The 19146-nt window shown below is 38.9% G+C and overlaps 1 protein-coding gene across 6 annotated transcripts in view; it reads left to right on the forward strand.

Annotated features, from left to right (window-relative positions):
* Positions 1-19146, forward strand: part of DROSHA (drosha ribonuclease III) — a 119847-nt gene that overhangs the window by 79255 nt on the left and 21446 nt on the right. For all 6 annotated transcript variants that reach the window (XM_025867440.2, XM_025867442.2, XM_025867443.2 and 3 more), the window contains 5 exons: positions 5935-5994; positions 7301-7400; positions 10817-10919; positions 12867-12937; positions 18688-18732. In XM_025867440.2, the coding sequence (XP_025723225.1) occupies positions 5935-5994; positions 7301-7400; positions 10817-10919; positions 12867-12937; positions 18688-18732 (379 nt within the window). The remainder of the gene's footprint in view (positions 1-5934; positions 5995-7300; positions 7401-10816; positions 10920-12866; positions 12938-18687; positions 18733-19146) is intronic.

The following is a 19146-nucleotide window of genomic DNA, read 5'->3' on the forward strand; positions in this document are numbered from 1 at the left end:
TTCTTTCTTTCTTTCTTTCTTTCTTTCTTTCTTTCTTTCTTTCTTTCTTTCTTTCTTTCTTTTTCTTTCTTTCTTTCTTTTTCTTTCTTTTCAAATAGTACCTTTTACAGAGCAGAAGCTCAGTAAATAAGTATTAAAGGAAAGAATGCCATTCTTGATATTATTTTCATCTCAGGTTATTGTTTACATTTCCCTAGAAATAGGGAAACTTGGATGTTAAATAGGAAAACTTGGATGGTTAAGAACCATCAGCAGAGGTTTAAATGGCAGGTTAGTATCTTACTTAATCTGATTTGGCACCAGCTAGGATTTACAAAAAGGCATGAAGTCTTAAATAAATAAAAATCTGTCTATCAAAACTATAGAATAGTTCACTTTTATGGTGGCATCATCTCATGTGAATGTGCCACCCATAATTTTTTAAAAGTGTCACTGTTTAAACACATAAATCTCAGTTGTGTAATTATATTTAACTTGTATAAATTTCAATGAATTGTTACCACAGAAAGGGTCTCTGAAGGATTAGGCTTTTGGTGGCATTCGAGTAATCCGTGTATTATCAGTAAGATCTTTGGGAAAGAGAGGGGCTAGAAGACTGGTGATGGAAAAATGAGCTGCCTTGTTTCATTTTGTTTTTTGACTGGTAGAGTCATTGGTAGACATCATGTTTAAGAATCTATTGGAGCAAAGAGTGAGACACATGGACTATGTATTAATGTCTCTGTGTTGAAAGAAATGGTAGTTGCAAGTTTCAGTCAGTTATACATAAGTGTCTTGCAGTCAGGATAATGAAATATGCTTGAGTATATGTGAATTCCACTGAGTAGATTTGCTGGCTTAAAAATTCACGTTAAATTCCAGAGATGCTTAACCTGGGATCCCTGCGTCCAGCATGTCTCAGATCTAGTAGCTCTGTGACCTCCCCTCCCACTAAGCGTCCAGGTAGATGTAATGAATCGAAGGAATTCCTGAACTGGGTGGAAGGTTCAGCTGATCTCCAGCACCCCTTCTAGCTTTACTCCACCTGTCACTGGCTGAAGCCTGGAATGGAAAGGGGAGAAAATGTCCATACCCTCTCCGTGGTAGTTACCCTTGGACTTGACCCATCCCAAGATGGTTTTCCATGGAGTAAAGGAAACCTTACAGTAATTACTCTTACAGGGAGACTGTTATGTTTTATAAAGTGCTTTGAATTCCTCAGACCAAATGTGCTGTATAAATGTTGTAGTTAATCTAGATTTCATAATGCCTCTGTTGATTCAGTTCTCAAAAACAAATGGAGTGTTTATTGCTCAGTAAACATTTCCTCTTGGAGCTTGCTAGTATTTATAAAGAGGGTGATTAAAGAATGTAGAAACAATAGAAGAAGGAACAAAAGCTTTGCTGCTGCACTCAACAGTGACTAGCAGCTCACTCTGTCCATTTTTTCCAGATAAACCACTGGATTAGGAATTGTCCAGTATAATAATAAACTGAAGTGGTATTTCATCCCCATTTTTGTTTGTGGCTTATTGCCAGGGTTTAGTCACAGTGTAGATACAGGAAAACATACACTGGATATGGGCAAATTATTTAGTGGATGGCAGACTCACTATTGAATAAACCTGTTTGGAACTGTGACCTTGTATTTTAACATACTGAATAATAGTCTAACTTTGTGGTTATAAAATCCTAGACGTAGTTCTTGTCTCCCTGAAAGTTTATAAAACAAATTAAAGTAAAACTTATGCCAGTATGAGTTCATTCAAATAGTATATGACTCAAAGCAGCTATTATTCTTTGATGAGATGTCTTATTTTTTAATAAAGCGTAAGACAATCCAAATATGGTTTGTCCCCACCCCAGGTGCAGTTTCTGGCTTTCCATGTTAAGTAGATTTTCCTGTACGGTACTTTGAACTGTTGGGAAGAAAATAAAGTCTCTACCACAGAAAATACTATTTTCATTTTCCTGACTTTTGGAAAAGAATAGGGTAATTCTAATTTCTTTCTTTTTAAAAACTCACCATTTCGGGGCGACTGGGTGGCTCAGTCAGTTAAGCGTCTGCCTTCGGCTCAGGCCATGGTCCCAGGGTCCTGGGATGGAGCCCCGTGTCCCCGCTGGACGGGGAGCCTGCTTCTTCCTCTCCCTCCGCCCCTCCTCCACCTATACTATCTTTCTCTCAAATAAATAAAATCTTTAAACAAAAACAAAAACCTCACTATTTCTTTTCTTTGTTCCCACCGTCTCTCAGGACAACAGCTTATTAGGTTTCACGAAATTAACTTGGCAAGAAATCTGAGGGATTAACGTGTTACTGTGTTAACCAGGGCCTCTGTTTCTTGATGCGTTCTCCAAGAACGATGACAGACACTTTTGTTGGAGTTCTGCTGTATTTGACAAAAAGCGAAATGCAGTATTGAGTAACTTCTAAACGATATATTTTTTAAATATAATGTTTAGTCAGGGGCGTCTGGATGGCACAGTCGGTTGAACAGCTCTTGATTTCGGCTTAGGTTGTGATGTCAGGGTCCTGGGATCGAGGCCTGTGTCAGGCTCCGCACTCAGTGGGGAGTCTGCTTGAGAGGCTCTCTTGGTTTCTTCCCCCCCCCACTGTGCTCTCTCTCAAAAATAAATACATTTTTTAAAAATATATACCATTTAGTCACTCTTGGCTAATGGAGTAACAACAAAAAATCTTTTAAAATCTAACATAAATTAGGTAAGACTAAGAAAAATATGTTTGAGGGCCTAATTTCTTTTTTTCTCTTTCTCTCTCTCTCTGTAAGCTATTAGATTATGAATTCTTCACCACAGCCAAAAATTGTACACTCTTTCTTTTCTTCATTTTCCATTATTTGCCATTAACTGCTTTCCAGATGCCTTTTTCACATAAATAAAGGCCATATATTGAAATGAGTGTTCAGAATCACATCTTTGTTGCTCAGATCTTTCTAGTTTTCTCCTACTACATTTGTTTTCATTTAAAATTCTAAGCCGTGGAGGAATATTAGGGTGAAAGAATTAACTTACGAGATATGTGAGATAATATAAAATTGAACTCAAATTACCAAGTAGATAATTGGGTATCCAAGAGTCATTTAATTTGGAAATAAATATTTTTTTGTTTTCTGCATTTACTGAAACCATAAGGTCACTTTAAATATGGCACACAAGAATCAGAGAACACTAAAAGATGGTATATAATTTTGAAATAAATTGAGTGGTAAGCATTTAAATCATGTGGGGATGGGGATGCAGGTGTGGGGTTGTGCCAGCATCGCTGGGGGCTCCAGCAGTTAGGGCAGGTTGCCAGCTAACATAAGAATGAGCAGGATTTGGGAGAGGTAGCATAGAAGGGACAAGCAGTGCAGAGGTTGGTCAACTGAGAGTTGTAAATGGCTGTTGAAAATAGATGAGGGGCGCCTGGGTGGCTCAGCTGGTTGAGCGTCTGCTTCGGCACAGGTCATGATCCCACGGTCCTGGGATCGAGTTCCGCATCAGGCTCCTTGCTCAGCGGGGAGTCTGCTTCTCCCTCTGCCTCTGTTGCTTGCCCTGCTTGTGCTCTCTCTCTCTCTGTCAAATACATAAATAAAATCTTTAAAGAAAAAAAAAAGTAGATGAAATGGGTGACTACCGTGGAACTAGATAAAGAATGGCCTTGAAAACCAGGCAGGTTTGGACTTGATAGTCAGCTATTGAATTTTTGGAGAAGATGAGGGTCAGTGTCAGAGATATTTAAAGAAGTCTCTGGAGTCAGGTGAGATCCGGCTTAGTCCCAGGCCTGTCCCTTGCCTTCTTTGCTTAGGTCCCAGGGGCTCAGTGTGCTCTCCTTTCCCTGTCACTTTTGTCACCGTCCTTTCTGGTTTCCTCCTGTTATAATCCCCTGTCCCCCACTGGCCCTGAAACAGGTACTCGGGTTCTTCCCATATGCAGCTTCAGACACACGTCACTTTGCAGCCTGCTCTGACCAGAATCAGGAGTGTCTTCACTTCACAGAGCTGGCCCCCGGTGGCCTCAACAGTGTCTTCAGCACTGCTGCATCAGTGCTCTCTCTGCATCTTACTTGAGTCTGTCTCTTTCTTGACACTTGCCTCCTTTTCTGCAACCCCCCACCCCCCCGCCAGTCCTCTTTCCTTTGCTGGTTTCCCTTCTGCTTGACCTCAAGTGTGACCCTCCCCTGGGCTCAGTCCTGGGACCCCTCTTCTCTAGCTGCATTCTCTCTCTAGGTAGTATCATCCAGTTCCATCACCCGAAATCCTGTCGAAACATTGACCACTCCTAAAGAATTTTTATTAGCTTTGTTCTTGCCCATGAACAGCGGGTTAATAATATATACTGGATTTCTCCATTTGGTTGTTTTGTGGACATTTCAAAGTGAACATGCCTAAAATGCAACCCCTGGGTGCCCGGGTGGCTCACTTGTTAAGCATTTGCCTTCGGCTCAGGTCATAATCTCAGGGTCCTGGGATTGAGCCCGTCGGGCTCCCTGCTTCACGGGGAGCCTGCTTCCCCCTCTCCCACTCCCCCTGCTTGTGTTCCCTCTCTGGCTGTGTCTTTCTCTGTCAAATAAATAAATACAATCTTTTTAAAAAAATTTAAGAAAAAATAAAATGCAACTCCTGCTTCTGCCCAAACTTTTGGGGAAGTTCCACTTTTGGTCTTCCCCTCACAGTAAATGACACCACCGCCTTTCACCCAACTATGGAAGCCAAAATCCAGGCATTGACCTTCATTCTTTCTTTTCTCCCCTCCTCCATCATCGCCTCCCCAGCCCGAGCTTCAGGCATGTCTCCCCGGCACGGCACCCTCCTCAGTGCTTGTCTTCCCTCACACATTCTTTGCATAGCAACCAGGATGGCCCTTTAAAAACCTAAACCAGATCATGTCACATCTCTGCCCAGCCAGAGATAGTGATCTTCCGGAGCCCCGAGGGAAGCTGGCTGTGCCAGACTTTCTGAGAGGCCGAGGGAAGTTATTTGTGGACCACCTTCCTGGTCCTTCACCCTTCTACTTGGATGTGAGGAACTTAGCCTCTGAGATGTGCCTTCCTCATACAATGAAGTATAAATAAAGTGTGATAGGCCCTGAGGGGGAGGTACTAATTTTGATGAGAGGAATCCGGAAGGGATTTGTAGAGAAGCAACATTTCACTAGACCTTGAGGGATGCGTAGGTTTGTGTGGCTCTGTGCACAGGGAAGATGGTGGAAAGCTTCAGGGCGGATGCCCTTTTCAGAGAGTACCACGCAGTTCTGGGACAAGAGCCCAAAACATAGGTGGGAGAGGATAGCAGTGGTTACTGGGATGTGAAAAAGTAGATTAGGCCTCTTTTTTTTTTAAGATTTTATTTATTTTTTTTGAGAGAGAGAGAAAGCACATGAGAGGGGAGAGGGTCAGAGGGAGAAGCAGACTCCCCGCTGAGCAGGGAGCCCGATGCTGGACTTGATCCAGGGACTCCAGGATCATGACCCGAGCTGAAGATAGTCGCTTAACCAACTGAGCCACCCAGGCACCCTGATCAGGCCTCTTTTGAAGGACTTTAGAAGCTAAGTTAAGTTTAGAGTTTGGGCAATGGAACGTTGTACCAAACGGATTTTTCAGTGTTCAGTTCTAACTCATTAGAGTACATTCTCCTTTCTCTCACCTACCTGATAGCAGTGTGGAAAGATTCAGTTGTTAGGGTGGTAATTCCTCACTTTAAATCTGATTCTCAGGGGAAGGAAGCCCCCAGGTCGGAAGGCCTGAACCACATAGTAGGATAGAATGCCCCCTCCCTTCCCCAGTAGGTGTCTCATACTCCAGCTAAGATGGCGGTCAGTGCTTTTGAGTGTGAGGAATAAGGTGGGATGTTTCAATTACAAAAGGAGCTAACTCTTATGTGTCTTTTCTTTGAGAAGAGATGGAAGGAATGTAAATGTTTCCTATTTTAAGTGATCTTTTTAATTCTCCTATAGAATTAATCACAATGAAAGGTTGGAGTTCCTAGGGGATGCTGTTGTTGAATTTCTGACCAGGTAAGGAGGTTTTTCTGCTGTCCCCCAATAATTACATTTTGTAGGTAACATACTTACTGTATTACCTAAATTAGCTAAATAAGGCCTTGAAACACCATTTTTGTCCTTTCTGTAGAGCTTGAAAGCCACATGTCTGTGGCTCTTGCCCTGATAACTTGTACTCACTGACACAGTAATGCACAAGATTACAGGATGAAAGGCTACTGTCTTTGTCCTGTCAAGTTTATGTTCAAGTTGCCACAGCCACAAGAGATCAGCTTGTCTTGGTCTAGATGCTTTAGAGCTTATATTCAGTTTGTAGAGAAAGGGATGATATTTTAAAATGTCATTTCATTTTCTAGGATTTGTCTTTGATCCATTTCTCACTCTCTCCAATCTCAAGGGAAGTAAAACTTACAAGTAATTTTAATGACGAGATTTTGGTGTGTGTATGTATGCATTTATATGTGTTTTCTCCCCAGAAGTGTTTTCGTGTCTTTAATTTGATGCTAAGGGTAGGAAAGTGCATTTTGTGTTTTCATACCCACATCGTTTCTCTTTTAAAGGGAGACAATGCATGCTTCTCTGGGAGCAGTCTTGAGCTATTTGTATTCTCTCTGGGTCATTTCTCTTCCCAGGAAGGACATAATGAGGCAGAGGGGCGGCTCTGCAAGCCTGTCCTCGCTGGACACAATAGGACTAAATAAGCTTAGCTGCCCTGATCAACAGTGGATCTTAAAAAACCGGTCTGCGATTTAGAAGAGACAGTTTCGGTCATGGTCTGAACTGGCTTTCCATGGGGTCTTCCTCCACATCCGTGCACTTTCCTCACCAATCCGTTCGGCTTTCGTCAGGGCACAAGCAACCACGTGTGCCACTCTCAGTTCTGCTGCCATCCCTGTCACACCTGTCAGGGACACGCTACCGCTGCTGTCCCGCCCAGGCTTCTCTTCAGAGGCCAGTCATAATGCAGCCCAAGCAAAGATGTTTGTTTCCAGGCCAAATTTCTGAGTGTCACATCAGTTTGCTCTCAGCAGTATGTGACCAGCCCTTCAGGCCTTTGTCGCCAGATTTGCCAGAGCAGTCTTTTTAACAGAAGTAAATGTGAAAATAGGAGTGAATGGTGTTGTTTGGGTGTTAGCACATTCAGATACACGGTGCTTACTAGTTAACTTTCAAAGGCTTTTAATCAAACCCTTCAGTTTAGTTCAATTCAGCTGGTATCTATTGTGCAGATACTGTGTGCCAGACCTATTTTTATGACTTGGAGCTACAGACAGGAGGTTGTGATACATATTTTTATATGCCTTTTTTTTTTTTTTTGCAGTGTCCATTTGTACTATTTGTTTCCTAGTCTGGAAGAAGGAGGATTAGCAACTTATCGTACTGCCATTGTTCAGAATCAGCACCTTGCCATGTTAGCAAAGGTATGTCAAATGTCTGACACATTTGTAGTAAAGTCTGACATTTTCGTCTTCAGTCCATGCATAGTTTTGCATTTGAATAAGTAGCTCTTTAGGGTATATTAAGAGTTTAATATTTTATAGACTGGGAAGGATTTTTTTTTGTTTGGGTTTTAAAGATTCAACCTTATTAGTTCCGTTACCTTTGTGGGTTCACCAGCAGCTAATGAACTCCATGGTGAAGTAGCTTGATAACAGAAGAGGAAAAATTTGACAGATGTGTGTGAACAGAGTTAAACATTTGGGGAAAAGAGTAAGAACAGAGCAAAAGAAATGAAATATTTTGTATTTTCCCTTTGTGTACTATTTCTGTATTACATTTGTCTTTGATTTACATTAATAAGCAGCATTATAGCTTTGAATAGAATATGCCTGCCCATTCATACCCACAAGGGATACTTTATCGATCTTTGAGAATCCCCAAACATCACAAATCCCAGTAATTAAGATTTAGTGTTTAGGCTCTCCAGCTAGCTGACTTCATTGTTTGACTAAGAGAACCTTTTCTCAATTTAGATTCATGGTAGACATTTTACTTACTTACATGATCTCATTTGATATTCCTTTCTTTGTGCGGTGTCTTAGTATAGTAAGTTATAGCAAACAGAACACAGGTGCTTGGATTGGCCATCAGGATTCCAGTCCATGCCCCTCTTACAAATAGGGGGGCCATAGACAAATTGTTGTCTCCTCCAAGTCTCTGCCTTCTCATCTGCAAAATGGAGGTGGCATCAACATCTGCCACACAGGGTGGTTGTGAGAATCAAATGAGATTATTTGTTTGAGTTTTAATAATTCAGTTTATAAAGTGCTTGGCACAATCCCTGTTTGTAGTAATCACACAAACAGGTAAATAAATTAGTAGAGTTGGTTGTTTTTATTGTGGCTGCCACTGTTCTCATTGTAAATTAGTACATTTTATAGACCTGTGGGTTTATTCAATAGTAGAGAAAACTGTGGATCTTAAATCCTCCAATACCAGTGATTCACTAGAAAAGCTTTTTTGGGTTTTCCTTGATTTTTCCTTTAAGCACTTTTTTTCCTTCATTTTGATATAAATGTTGGAATTTGATAGAAAAGACTAGATAAAATCTATTTCTTAATTTGATCTTGCTGAGGCATTAAGTATATTCAGAATGGTTAATTTTAGACTCTGGTTTTTATGTTAGCAAGAGTACATTATTTTATTTTAGGTAACATCGTAGTCATCATAGTGATGGCATTTGAGAATGTAAACAATGACCTGTTAATGAAAAACTGTAGGCAACAGGAATGCTTCTTGGTTTTAGCAGCTTTACCATGAATGAAGTTCCACGACTCTACCTAAAACTGCTTTAGTGTTCAGTTGATTTAATTGTCAAATGTTTCCTGATAGGACACATAAGTGTTCATTGGAAATACATGTGAATAAGTAGTTGTCAAACCACTCCCTTTTTTTTTTTCAGTTTAAAATATAATGGAATTGTATAATTATTTTTCAAACAGTTGTAGGGAGGATATTTACAAAGCATGGAAAATTGCCCTAACAGGAAAACAGACACTGCTATGTGACACATTAGGTGATGTACAAAGCCATGAGTTATTTTGGCAAGTTTCTCCCTTGAGCTTTCTATATGATCTTCCTCCACTCCAAGTACTGACATTCCCATAGCATTCAACACCCATCTGCTCCAGTAGAAGGTAATGGTGGCCTTGCCCTTGGTCTAGACTAGTGGCTCTTAACCACTTGGAAGGGGGCACTTGACAGAGGATTGCTGAGAATCTTTAAGAACCTAATGAAAGCTCCAGGTCAGCTCTCCAGACAAATGAACACTTCAACACATGTACCAGTTGAACACCACTCTCCTTTTTAAAAGTTCCACTAATGCCTACATGAAAAAGTAAAGATGTAGAGCAAGGAGTATGAAAAGTTGGAAAATTCATAGCATTCCAGAATAGTTGTTTGTAATATAAAATATGGCTTGCAGTCTATTCTCAAACAGGGCTCCAGAGATTAGCAAACAACTACATTTTCCCAGTGAAGTTGTGCAACAGATGACATTTACATATTCTACCATAAGTTCTTGCACTTAGGGATCAATTTTTTAAAAGAGGTGTTTTCTGCTGTTGCATTTGTGGTAGTCAAAACTCATTTGAATATATTTTGTACTCATGAATTCCTAGCAATACAGAATACTGATAGCATATATCTCGTTTTTATTGTCTCTACCTTTTCCAGTGTAAATGGATATGGATATTTTTAACATGCATACTGAGACACACAAAATCTGAGTATCTTATCTGAGGACTGATGAAACTTATATTATCCTAGGTTGTTCATTCACTTGTGTCTTGTTCCATATTATATAGCATGTTACAGCTTAGTAAGAATTTATTGAATTGAATTATAGGGTAATGGAAACAGATTTATTGCATGCTTATGCAATGTTTGTATTTTTCTCCTTTTATGGAAAGAATTACGATTTCCATTTATTCAGTCTCAGGAGTTTTATTTAAAAAAAATCATTCATAGTGTGTCTAGTTCCCAAAGGACTTGAATTAATTTGTATATTATAATACAGTAGGATAAGAAATAAGTAGGTACTGAACTCAGAGTAAAGAGAAAATATGGTTAAGACAGAAAAAGGAAGATAAAGTTACTATATACAGATATATTCCTAAGTCCTACACAATTTCGACCACAAATTTGGTTCTAAACTTTTCTGAGGCCAAATAAAAAAAGGAAGCATAATTCATTACAAACAATATTCCAGAGCCCATAAGATAAATCCAACCCCATTGCTCAGAAGACCTCACTGAGCCTTCAGAAAGGTAAGTATGGAGACCTCATAAAGGGGACACAAGTACAAAGATAAAGAGCCACAAAAATCCTTACCAAATTAAAAAAAAAAGATTTAGAGATATAAGGCATTTTGAAGTCTTCTGAGGGTCCCCATTTATTCTGCCACATAGAAATCTGTTGTATAGTACAAATATCAGTACCACATAACTCAGGAATCAAAGAGGTTAACTTTGGGTTGTGTTCGTGTCTCTCTAGACATGTTGGGTGAATCCAGAGGCCCATGGTCTTATAGCATAGTCTTTTTCCAGCTTGGACTAGTACTTGGTCTGAACTTGGAATTGGACTCAGGTCTGATCATTTCTGAACCATCAGAACTGAAACATCAGAGTTCATAGAAGCCTACTTGAGGAAAGGTTGAGGTTAGTCAGATCTGAACCATATATAAGGACTTCTAATGAATGGCAAGCTAAACTCTCTTAATATACTGACACAAGGCCAATTAATTTGTAACCATTACTCCTTACCCCTAGGAGATGTTGAATTGTTACAGTTATGATTTTGCCAAATTCTTTCTTACTTGTCATTTTGAATTTTGTAGAAACTTGAACTGGATCGATTTATGCTTTATGCTCATGGACCTGACCTTTGTAGAGAATCAGACCTTCGGCATGCAATGGCTAATTGTTTTGAAGCATTAATTGGTAACTTCTCTTTTTATAATCTAGTTTCTTACATATTTAAAATGTTTGGAGAGCATATAAAATTCAGTGTGGAGAGTTGGGACAAAATTACTTGTTTCCAAAGCATATGAGGTCCCTAGTATAACACTAACTTCGTTGTATTGTGGTTAGTGTAGCTCTTCCAGAGTGAGCAAGCAGTCATGCTTTCTTTTCTTGCATTCCTGATGCCTGAATTGGTGTCTGATGTCATGTATGTGCATATTTAGTATATGCTGAATTGAACTGAAGTGAGTTAATATGTAGGTGGATTACTTTCCAAATCCGATTCAGGATCACATACATAAATAAACAGTAAGTAGGTTGCTCATGAGGCCCTGATAATTGTTTTTGATCACATTTTAAAACTGTTCATAAGATTTTCTCATTTAAGTATCTTGAAAACACTGCAACTTTTAAATCCCAGGGCTTGAGTATGTATGACTATAACTTATGCACTTGAAGTAAGACTGAGGCAGGCACTTTACTGCCTTGGTTTCTTTTTTACTGTAACTAGAATATATTCAGCTGTTGGTACAGGAAAGTTATGAAGAGTTAATTAGCTGGTGATTGCAAGTATGCTTTACAATGAAATGTTACAGTAGATTGACAATTCCTTGATTTTTTTTAAATAAATGAGTACATTTTATTTTTTAAAGGCCTTTGTACTTATCAATTTTCCTTCTTCCTTTGAAAATGAATATAAAAGCATCCCATTCTAGTTTTGTGCTGATGATGGTAACAGGAGAATGTTTAATAATTATTATCCACAGTCTTTTCACAGCTATGTCTATTTTGCATAAATATGTCTATTTTCAGAGGATTTGTCACATGGAGTTATTGTGTTCTGTACACATAATAATTTTGACAGTTAGTGTTATGGTTGGCTCCTGAACCAGGCAGACATGATTCAATTCCTTCTTGCTTTATTTATCAGCACTGTGTCTTCACCAAGTTATTGAATCTCTTTGAGCCTCAGTTTCCCCATCAATGACATGGAGATAGTGTCACTTACCTCACAGAATTGTTGTAAGGATCTTAATATCCAATCTTGGTAGCGTCTGATTCAGAGTTCCATTTCCTCAAACCCTTCCCCAAATCACCTACTGTGAACCCAAATCCTATAAAACTTCTGTAATACTCTCTGCTGAGGTGCCTGTGAAGGTAAAGATAAGAATGTGAAAATGCTTTGCACTGTCCCCAGGGCATGAGTGGCCCCCAAACCATGACTGCTACTACTATCATCGTCATTATTATTAGCATTATTATTATTATAACTACAACTACTGATAAATAATAAATGTATTTATTCATCAAAAACCCTGGTGACTAAGTATCTTAATATTTTACATTAAAAAATGCCTTTCTGAAGACAGATGTAAAAATATGATTTCAAAACTATAAGACTACCTTACTCTGGAGTTATTTGATACCCAATTAAAATGTTACTTGATTTGATATCCAATTTAAATGTTAGAAGTTATTTCAAATTAAAGGAAAAGGTTGTCCTGATTTTTATTTGCAGAAGTCTTCATTGATCTGAACTCGGGTTTTATCAGATTTTTTTATGGTCTGAAACATAAACTATAAATAGCAAAATAAAATAAAACCTAACATGCTCATAAAGCCAGGGTTTGTGCATACTTCCCTTAGTAAGTTCATGCCCATACCCTTCATGATAGCTCAGATTAGGCTTTTTACTTAAATTTTGGGTTTAGATTTCAGTAAATTGAATTTCATATTTCATTCTAATTTATAATACAAATCCTGGCTAAAAGAGGGAAAATGCTACCTTTAAAACAATTGCTTCTGGTCTTGTCAGTTTTTTTTCTGTGAGTGGTTTTGACTTGCCTTTTGGTTTTTATAGAGCTATGTAATTTTCTCTGAATGTTAATGCAGCCTTCCTTTTGGCGTTCCCATCCTTTTATCTAGGAGCTGTTTACTTGGAGGGAAGCCTGGAGGAAGCCAAACAGTTATTTGGACGCTTACTCTTTAATGATCCGGTATTTATCTTGAATCATTTGGTTTTTCTCAGTTATGTATTATTACAGAGGATTTTGTATCAATTAGTGATTGTGTTTAAAGAGAGTGTAGGAGAAACAAAGTCCCCGAATCTGCCGTAGATGGTAGACTTTAAGTGTATCAGAATAGTTTACTTGGCTCTGTTGCAAATGGGAAAGTGCTGTGGACACTTACACAAGGGGCTTGTCTTCTACCTGAAACCCTGTCTCTCCTCGTGGCCACTTACAAATTCAATATAAATACTTTGCTTTATTTTGAAGTATCTTGAAGTTAATTATGATTTTCTCTTTTATAATCGTTGGGTACCTACCCCATGCAGGCTTACTTGAAGCTCTTGCCTTTTAGCTTTTCTGTTTATGATTTGTCTTTATGTAAATTATGTAGACTAGATAAATGTATATTTATTTTAGAAAGTCAGTTCATAGGGAGTTTTTTTTTTTTTCTTTCCATAGGGAGTTTCTGATAGGGCTATGAATAAAGAGTATGGAAGTACTTTTTTTTTTTCTTAAGCAAATTATAGTTTAAGAACAGATGATAGATTCTAAAATAGTTTCTGTTGGTTACTAAAGTATTAAGCTATTAATATTGCTAGAGCTACCTTTTTAATCCTGCATGTAATAGAGCATACTAGATGCTTTTTGTACCAAAACAAGTCAATTTAACATTTAAGTTAGGGAGAGGCAACTCTGTATTCCAAATTGAAATGTCATTATAATTGAGTGAAATAGCCCTCATGGAGGAATAAAGAACATAGGAAGCCAGTGTTTTAAGCCTTTCTGAAACCTTCAGCTTAAGTGGCTGTCAGATGTTATTACTGTATTACTTAGGATAGTTTAAAAAAAAAGAATCAATAGTTTTGAAAAATGTGACCTGGATGATGTTCATATCTGAGGATTTGATTTTTTATATTTGTTTTTATAGAGATATGTGATGTTTTTATGTGTGTGAATTCTCTCCTGATGGGAAAGTTATCTACAGATGTTCCCTGTTCCCCCATTTTGTCCTACACATATTAAATGAGTGTGCATCTTGATTTATATCTGTAGCAGATGGTGTGTATTTTAAGTCTTTTTCTCAAATCTTAAAATATCTTTGTTCTGGCCTTTATCTTTTGTTGGCAATTTCAGCAACCTCTTTACTTTTTCCCTCCCTCCAGTCTTGCCTTAAACTGGTCCCCCAACCCCCCCCGAACCTCCCCCCCTTCTCCCATCTTACCTGCATCCTCCCCATCCATTCTGTGTTCTTTTCCTAAATCCTATGCAGTTATACACTGTGTGTTCTTAATTGCACCAGTTTTTGTTTAGATTCTTTTCTCTCTTTAAACTGCTTTTCTCCCACTTGTCTACTTAGCAAGCTTATCTTATATTTCCAGTAGCGAGTGCAATGCTGGCACTGTTTAATAAATATTCGTTAAAGGAATGAAATGAATAAGTGACTAAATGAAAAAGCAGTGTTTAATAAATATTCGTTAAAGGAATGAAATGAATAAGTGACTAAATGAAAAAGCAGAGTCTGAACATGATCTTACAAATGGGACGCCTGAGATTCAGAATTCATTTTACTATGTCTTTTATGAAACTGAACAGTGCTTAGTAAGATATGGTCTTTCCATTTCAGAGTTTTCAAGGCACACACTAGGACAGTCTAACGCATTTGATATCTCCATGTTGGTTTACATCTGTTAGGTGTGGCGCATCAGAGACACTGGTGAACCGTTGAACTTTTTTTTTGAGTAATGGTAGTGTGAAAGTCTAATCAGCTGCAGGCAGCCAGACAGAAACCTGTAGACCCACAAAGTCAGATTGATTGAACCCATGTTGTGAGGGAGGTGCAAGTCCTTTCCGAGGCCTGGGCTGGTCCTGGCGGATTCTAAGGGGGGGCCAGGAAAGCAGGGATCAGTTCTTGGTTGCTTGCCTTTTCTGAGGCTGGATCAGAAGGAGCCAGGGATTAATTTGGAATTGGGTGCTGTTAGGAGCCAAGGGCAGGTTAGCAGAAGTGTCCCCAGTAATCTTTATTTAGAGGATAAGACATAGCAAAGCAGGTCAGAGGGCAACATTGGCAGGAAAGCAGTAGTCCCTCAGAGGCGACCTGTTCTGACATTTTACAGCTGCTGTAAGACCTTGAGGGAAACATAGTTTCCTCTGAACTTTGCAGTGGGCTTTAACTGTGTCATTCCCCCCCTGTTCACAGCAGGGCTGTTTTTCCCTTCCCAGTCTGGTCTGCTGTTCATTCACTCTTCAGCCCAGACCGTTTTTTCTGGTTCCAGGTCTTCATCTTTGACCCTTCATGGTTTCCCAGTACCTTCAGACCCATTGTTGCAATTTGACCATCCCAATGGGCCTCTTAGATAGGGAGAGATACTATGTAATCTTTCATATTCTCCCACTCCCTCCTTTTGGTCTTTACATGTCTGTCCCAGTATCTCCGACCCTGGCCTTTCTCTGGAGCTCCAGAAATTAGAGGAAGTGTCTTTTTTCAAATGGCTCCTTGGCAGCTTCACGCAGGTGTTCCACAGATACCTCATTTCAACATTTTTAGCATTTCAGCTCATCACCTTAACACCAAAACATATTTCACCTCCCTTACTTTTATCATCTAAACCCAAACCTTAGGATCTTCTTTTGTCCTGAAGCTTTTTTCTTCCATCTCCATTCAGTTGCAAACTCCTGTCAGTTCTGTCCTTAGATCTCTTGAATTGGTTCGCTCTTTTGGCCATCCCTTTGCTTTAGTGTTTACCCTCCTCATCTCCCACATGAAATACTGAACTGGTTGTGATTCGCCACAACTCCGTCTCTCATTCGTACTACATTTAGTGTTGTCTTCTTTTTAATGCACAGATTTGATTATGGTCTTTGATTTTTTTACTATCTGCCAGAGTCTGTATTATATAACAGAGCATTTAATGGTTTTCATAATCTGACTCCCGTCTATTTTTTGTCTCCCATCTTCTCACTTCCCCTTTGTGCCATTCTAGGAATTCCCTTTTTTAATTAAAAAATTTTTTAAGACTTGATTTTTTTAGAGCAGTTTTAGGTTAATAGCCTGATTCAGAGTAAAAATTTCTCATATACCCCTTGCCTCCACACATTCACAGCCTCTCCCATTTTATCAACATCACCCATCAGAGCGGTACATTTATTACAATTGATGAACCTATATCATCACTCAAAGTCCAGAGTTTACCTTGTACATTCTGTGGACTTGGACAAATGTGTGATGCCATGTATCCATTATAATATCATGTAGGGTATTTTCACTGCCCTGAAATCCTCTGTGTTCTGCCTCTTAGGAGTTAACTGTTTGTGCCTGTGTTCTCTGAGACACACTACTTGTGCATTTATGGTGCTCTCCTTTTGATTCCCTCCCCCTGCTGATTTGCCAGATGCCTCATGTTCTTCAGGGTACATCTGAAAAGTTACCTCTTCTTTGAAGCTTTATCTCACACCGCCCAAGCAGAGTTTTCCTTGCATTTAGTACATATCGCTATTATAGAACCTCTCTCAGTTCATTAAATTATACTTACCTTCATTTTTCCCCACTATGCTTCTTTGAGGACAGGAATGGTATCTCATTTGTCTAAGTAAGCTAATACATAGTATGTATTCAACAAAGATATGTTGCTAAACAACAAGTGTTGGCAAGGATGAGCAGAAAAAAGAACCCTCGTGCACTGTTGTTGGGAATGCAAACTGGCACAGCTACTGTGAAAAACAGTATGGAGGGTCCTCAGAAAGTTAAAAATAGATCTACCCTATGATCCAGTAATCACACTCCTGGGGATTTACCCCCAAAATACAAAAACACTAATTCTAAAGGAGACATGCATCCCTGTGTTTGTTGCAGCATTCTTTACATTAGCCAAACCATGGAAGCAGCCCAAGTGTCCATCGACAGATGAGTGGATAAAGAATACACACACACACACACACACACACACACACACACACACACACACAGAGGCATATTATTTAGCCATTAAAAAGAATGAAATCTTGCCATTTACAGCAATGTAGATGGAACCAGAGATAGGAGGCTAAGCAAAATAGGTCAGTTTGAGAAAAACAGATACCATCTAATCTGTCACTCATATGTGGAATTTAAGAAACAAAACAAGTGAGCAAAGGAAAATAAAAAGAAAGACAAACCAAGAAACAGACTCTCAACTATAGAGAACAAACTGAGGGTTACCAGAGGGGAGGTGGGGGGAGTGATGGGGATTAAAGAGTACACTTATCATGATGAAAGAAATAAAATAAGGGATAAAAAGTTGCATTAATAAATGTCAACGGTCAATGAACATTTTCCAGAACACACTGAAGGTAGAGGTTTTGCCTGGAGCTAATAAATGCTAGAGTTGGGGTTCCAATCTGGATTTTTTACAGGATATTTTCTCTGGCATCAAGGTGTGGCAGAACCTAATCTCTGAGTAGGGTAGAAGAAAGGAAATGGAGGCAATTGAAATAATCTAGTCGTGAGGGGTTAAGCGGTTATATATGTAAGACATCTAAGGAGAAATCACAGTGTCACTGAGTGAAAAACATAGGAGAAGGGAGAAAGAAGAATCAAGTTGCTGAGAATTTTGAATTTTGGAGATTGGAGTTGGTTGGAAGAGATGGCTGTTTACTGTTACTGTTGATATGACCAATATTAGTAGTAGCGTCTTCTGTGTCCCAGCACTGGGCTCACTGCTTTGCGAAGGAAAAAAGCATGAGAGAACATGAGAAAGTTGCAAGAAGCGAATGACATTCAGCGTAATTCATGCTACAGAGAATGCAAGGAAAAGGTTATTGAATTGGTTAAGAGAAGCTCTCTAAAGCCTTAAAAGAACAGTTTGATATTTTTTTTCTTAATATTGGCCAAAAAAAACCCCCAAACCCTCTAAGTGGGTTGCAAGTTTTCCAAAAATATTGGGTATTTTATTTCATTTTGTCATCATGTGTGTCACAGTGATAATAGATATTCTTAGACTTCTCCCCCACAAATTTAAAAAAATATTTTTTCCCTCTTTTTTTAAAAATCTTTTATTTGTTTGAAAAACCTAACATCAAGGCCAGGAAGTAGATTCAGTCAGAGGCTCCCTAGAGTCTAAAACTGAAGGAAAAACACTGTAATCCTGAGGAAGTTCTAATTATAACTGCCTCTAGATTTAGCTCAGTGGATAAAATAAGGTACTGGGCTTCTCCATAAAATTCACTCATTTCCATATTTCAAGGAAACATTTCTAGTGACCTGCGGTAAAAGTGCGGTCTTATAGATCTGAGAGTTTAGGAACTAGATTTGGATGTTTTCCACCCCATCTTAAAGCAGCTCAAATGCTAATGAATGAGTGCCTAAAATAAAAGACATCTGAGATGAGTTTTAATTACAAAAGGCAGAGCTGATGCACATTTCTGGGGAATGGTAAACTAAAAAATATGATTAAAACAGCGACTCAATCCCGTGTATTAGGTTAAGCAAATGTGTAACTGAGTTTTAGAAGGTATCTTTGACTTCTGGGGGTGGAGGTGGCTCTTTTCCTCCCCAGCTTAATAGGCTAATTAGAGTCACTACAGGCAGTTTGAATGGTGAATACACTTAAAAAAAAAATTAGTTTGCTAGCACTATTGAATTTGCAATAAGTGGAGTCAGCATCTGAAATAGTTCGCTATTTCAAATAATGGCATTTTATTTAGTACTCCAGAGTGTGTTAAATGGCTCCCTGGAGCATTAAAGGCATCATTCTATTTTCCAGGACCTGCGCGAAGTCTGGCTCAATTATCCTCTCCACCCACTGCAAGTAAGTGCGACCTTCCTGTCTGCAGTGAGCTTTATAGTTCCGGGTAGTCCCGTTACTTTAGTTTGTCTATTTTTCCCTCCTGCTTTTATCAACTTTTATTCCCTTCAGTGACATTATGACCTTAAGCTGGGGTGTCAAGCAGAACTGGAAAACTTTGGAACAAATAGTAAAATGAACCCATGTGTTGCATTTGTGCTTTGGGGTGGGGTGGGGGGAGCACTGGGGGTCACCTTCCTTCCCTCATAAGGCCAGAGGAATACTTGTGTGGTTGTGGTGTGTTGCCCTCTCTCCTCCAAAAAAGTGATAGTCAAAGCTTAATATGTTGTTTCTAGTGTACCTCCCTGGCTGCTATTATAGAGAAAATAATATGGAAGCAAGTGTGTGCTTAGTAAAAAGAATAAATACAAAATTAAC

Source organism: Callorhinus ursinus, unplaced genomic scaffold (assembly GCF_003265705.2).
Source record: "Callorhinus ursinus isolate GAN/ISIS: 27379988/994484 unplaced genomic scaffold, GSC_fseal_2.0 scaffold3, whole genome shotgun sequence".
Taxonomy (NCBI): domain Eukaryota; kingdom Metazoa; phylum Chordata; class Mammalia; order Carnivora; family Otariidae; genus Callorhinus; species Callorhinus ursinus.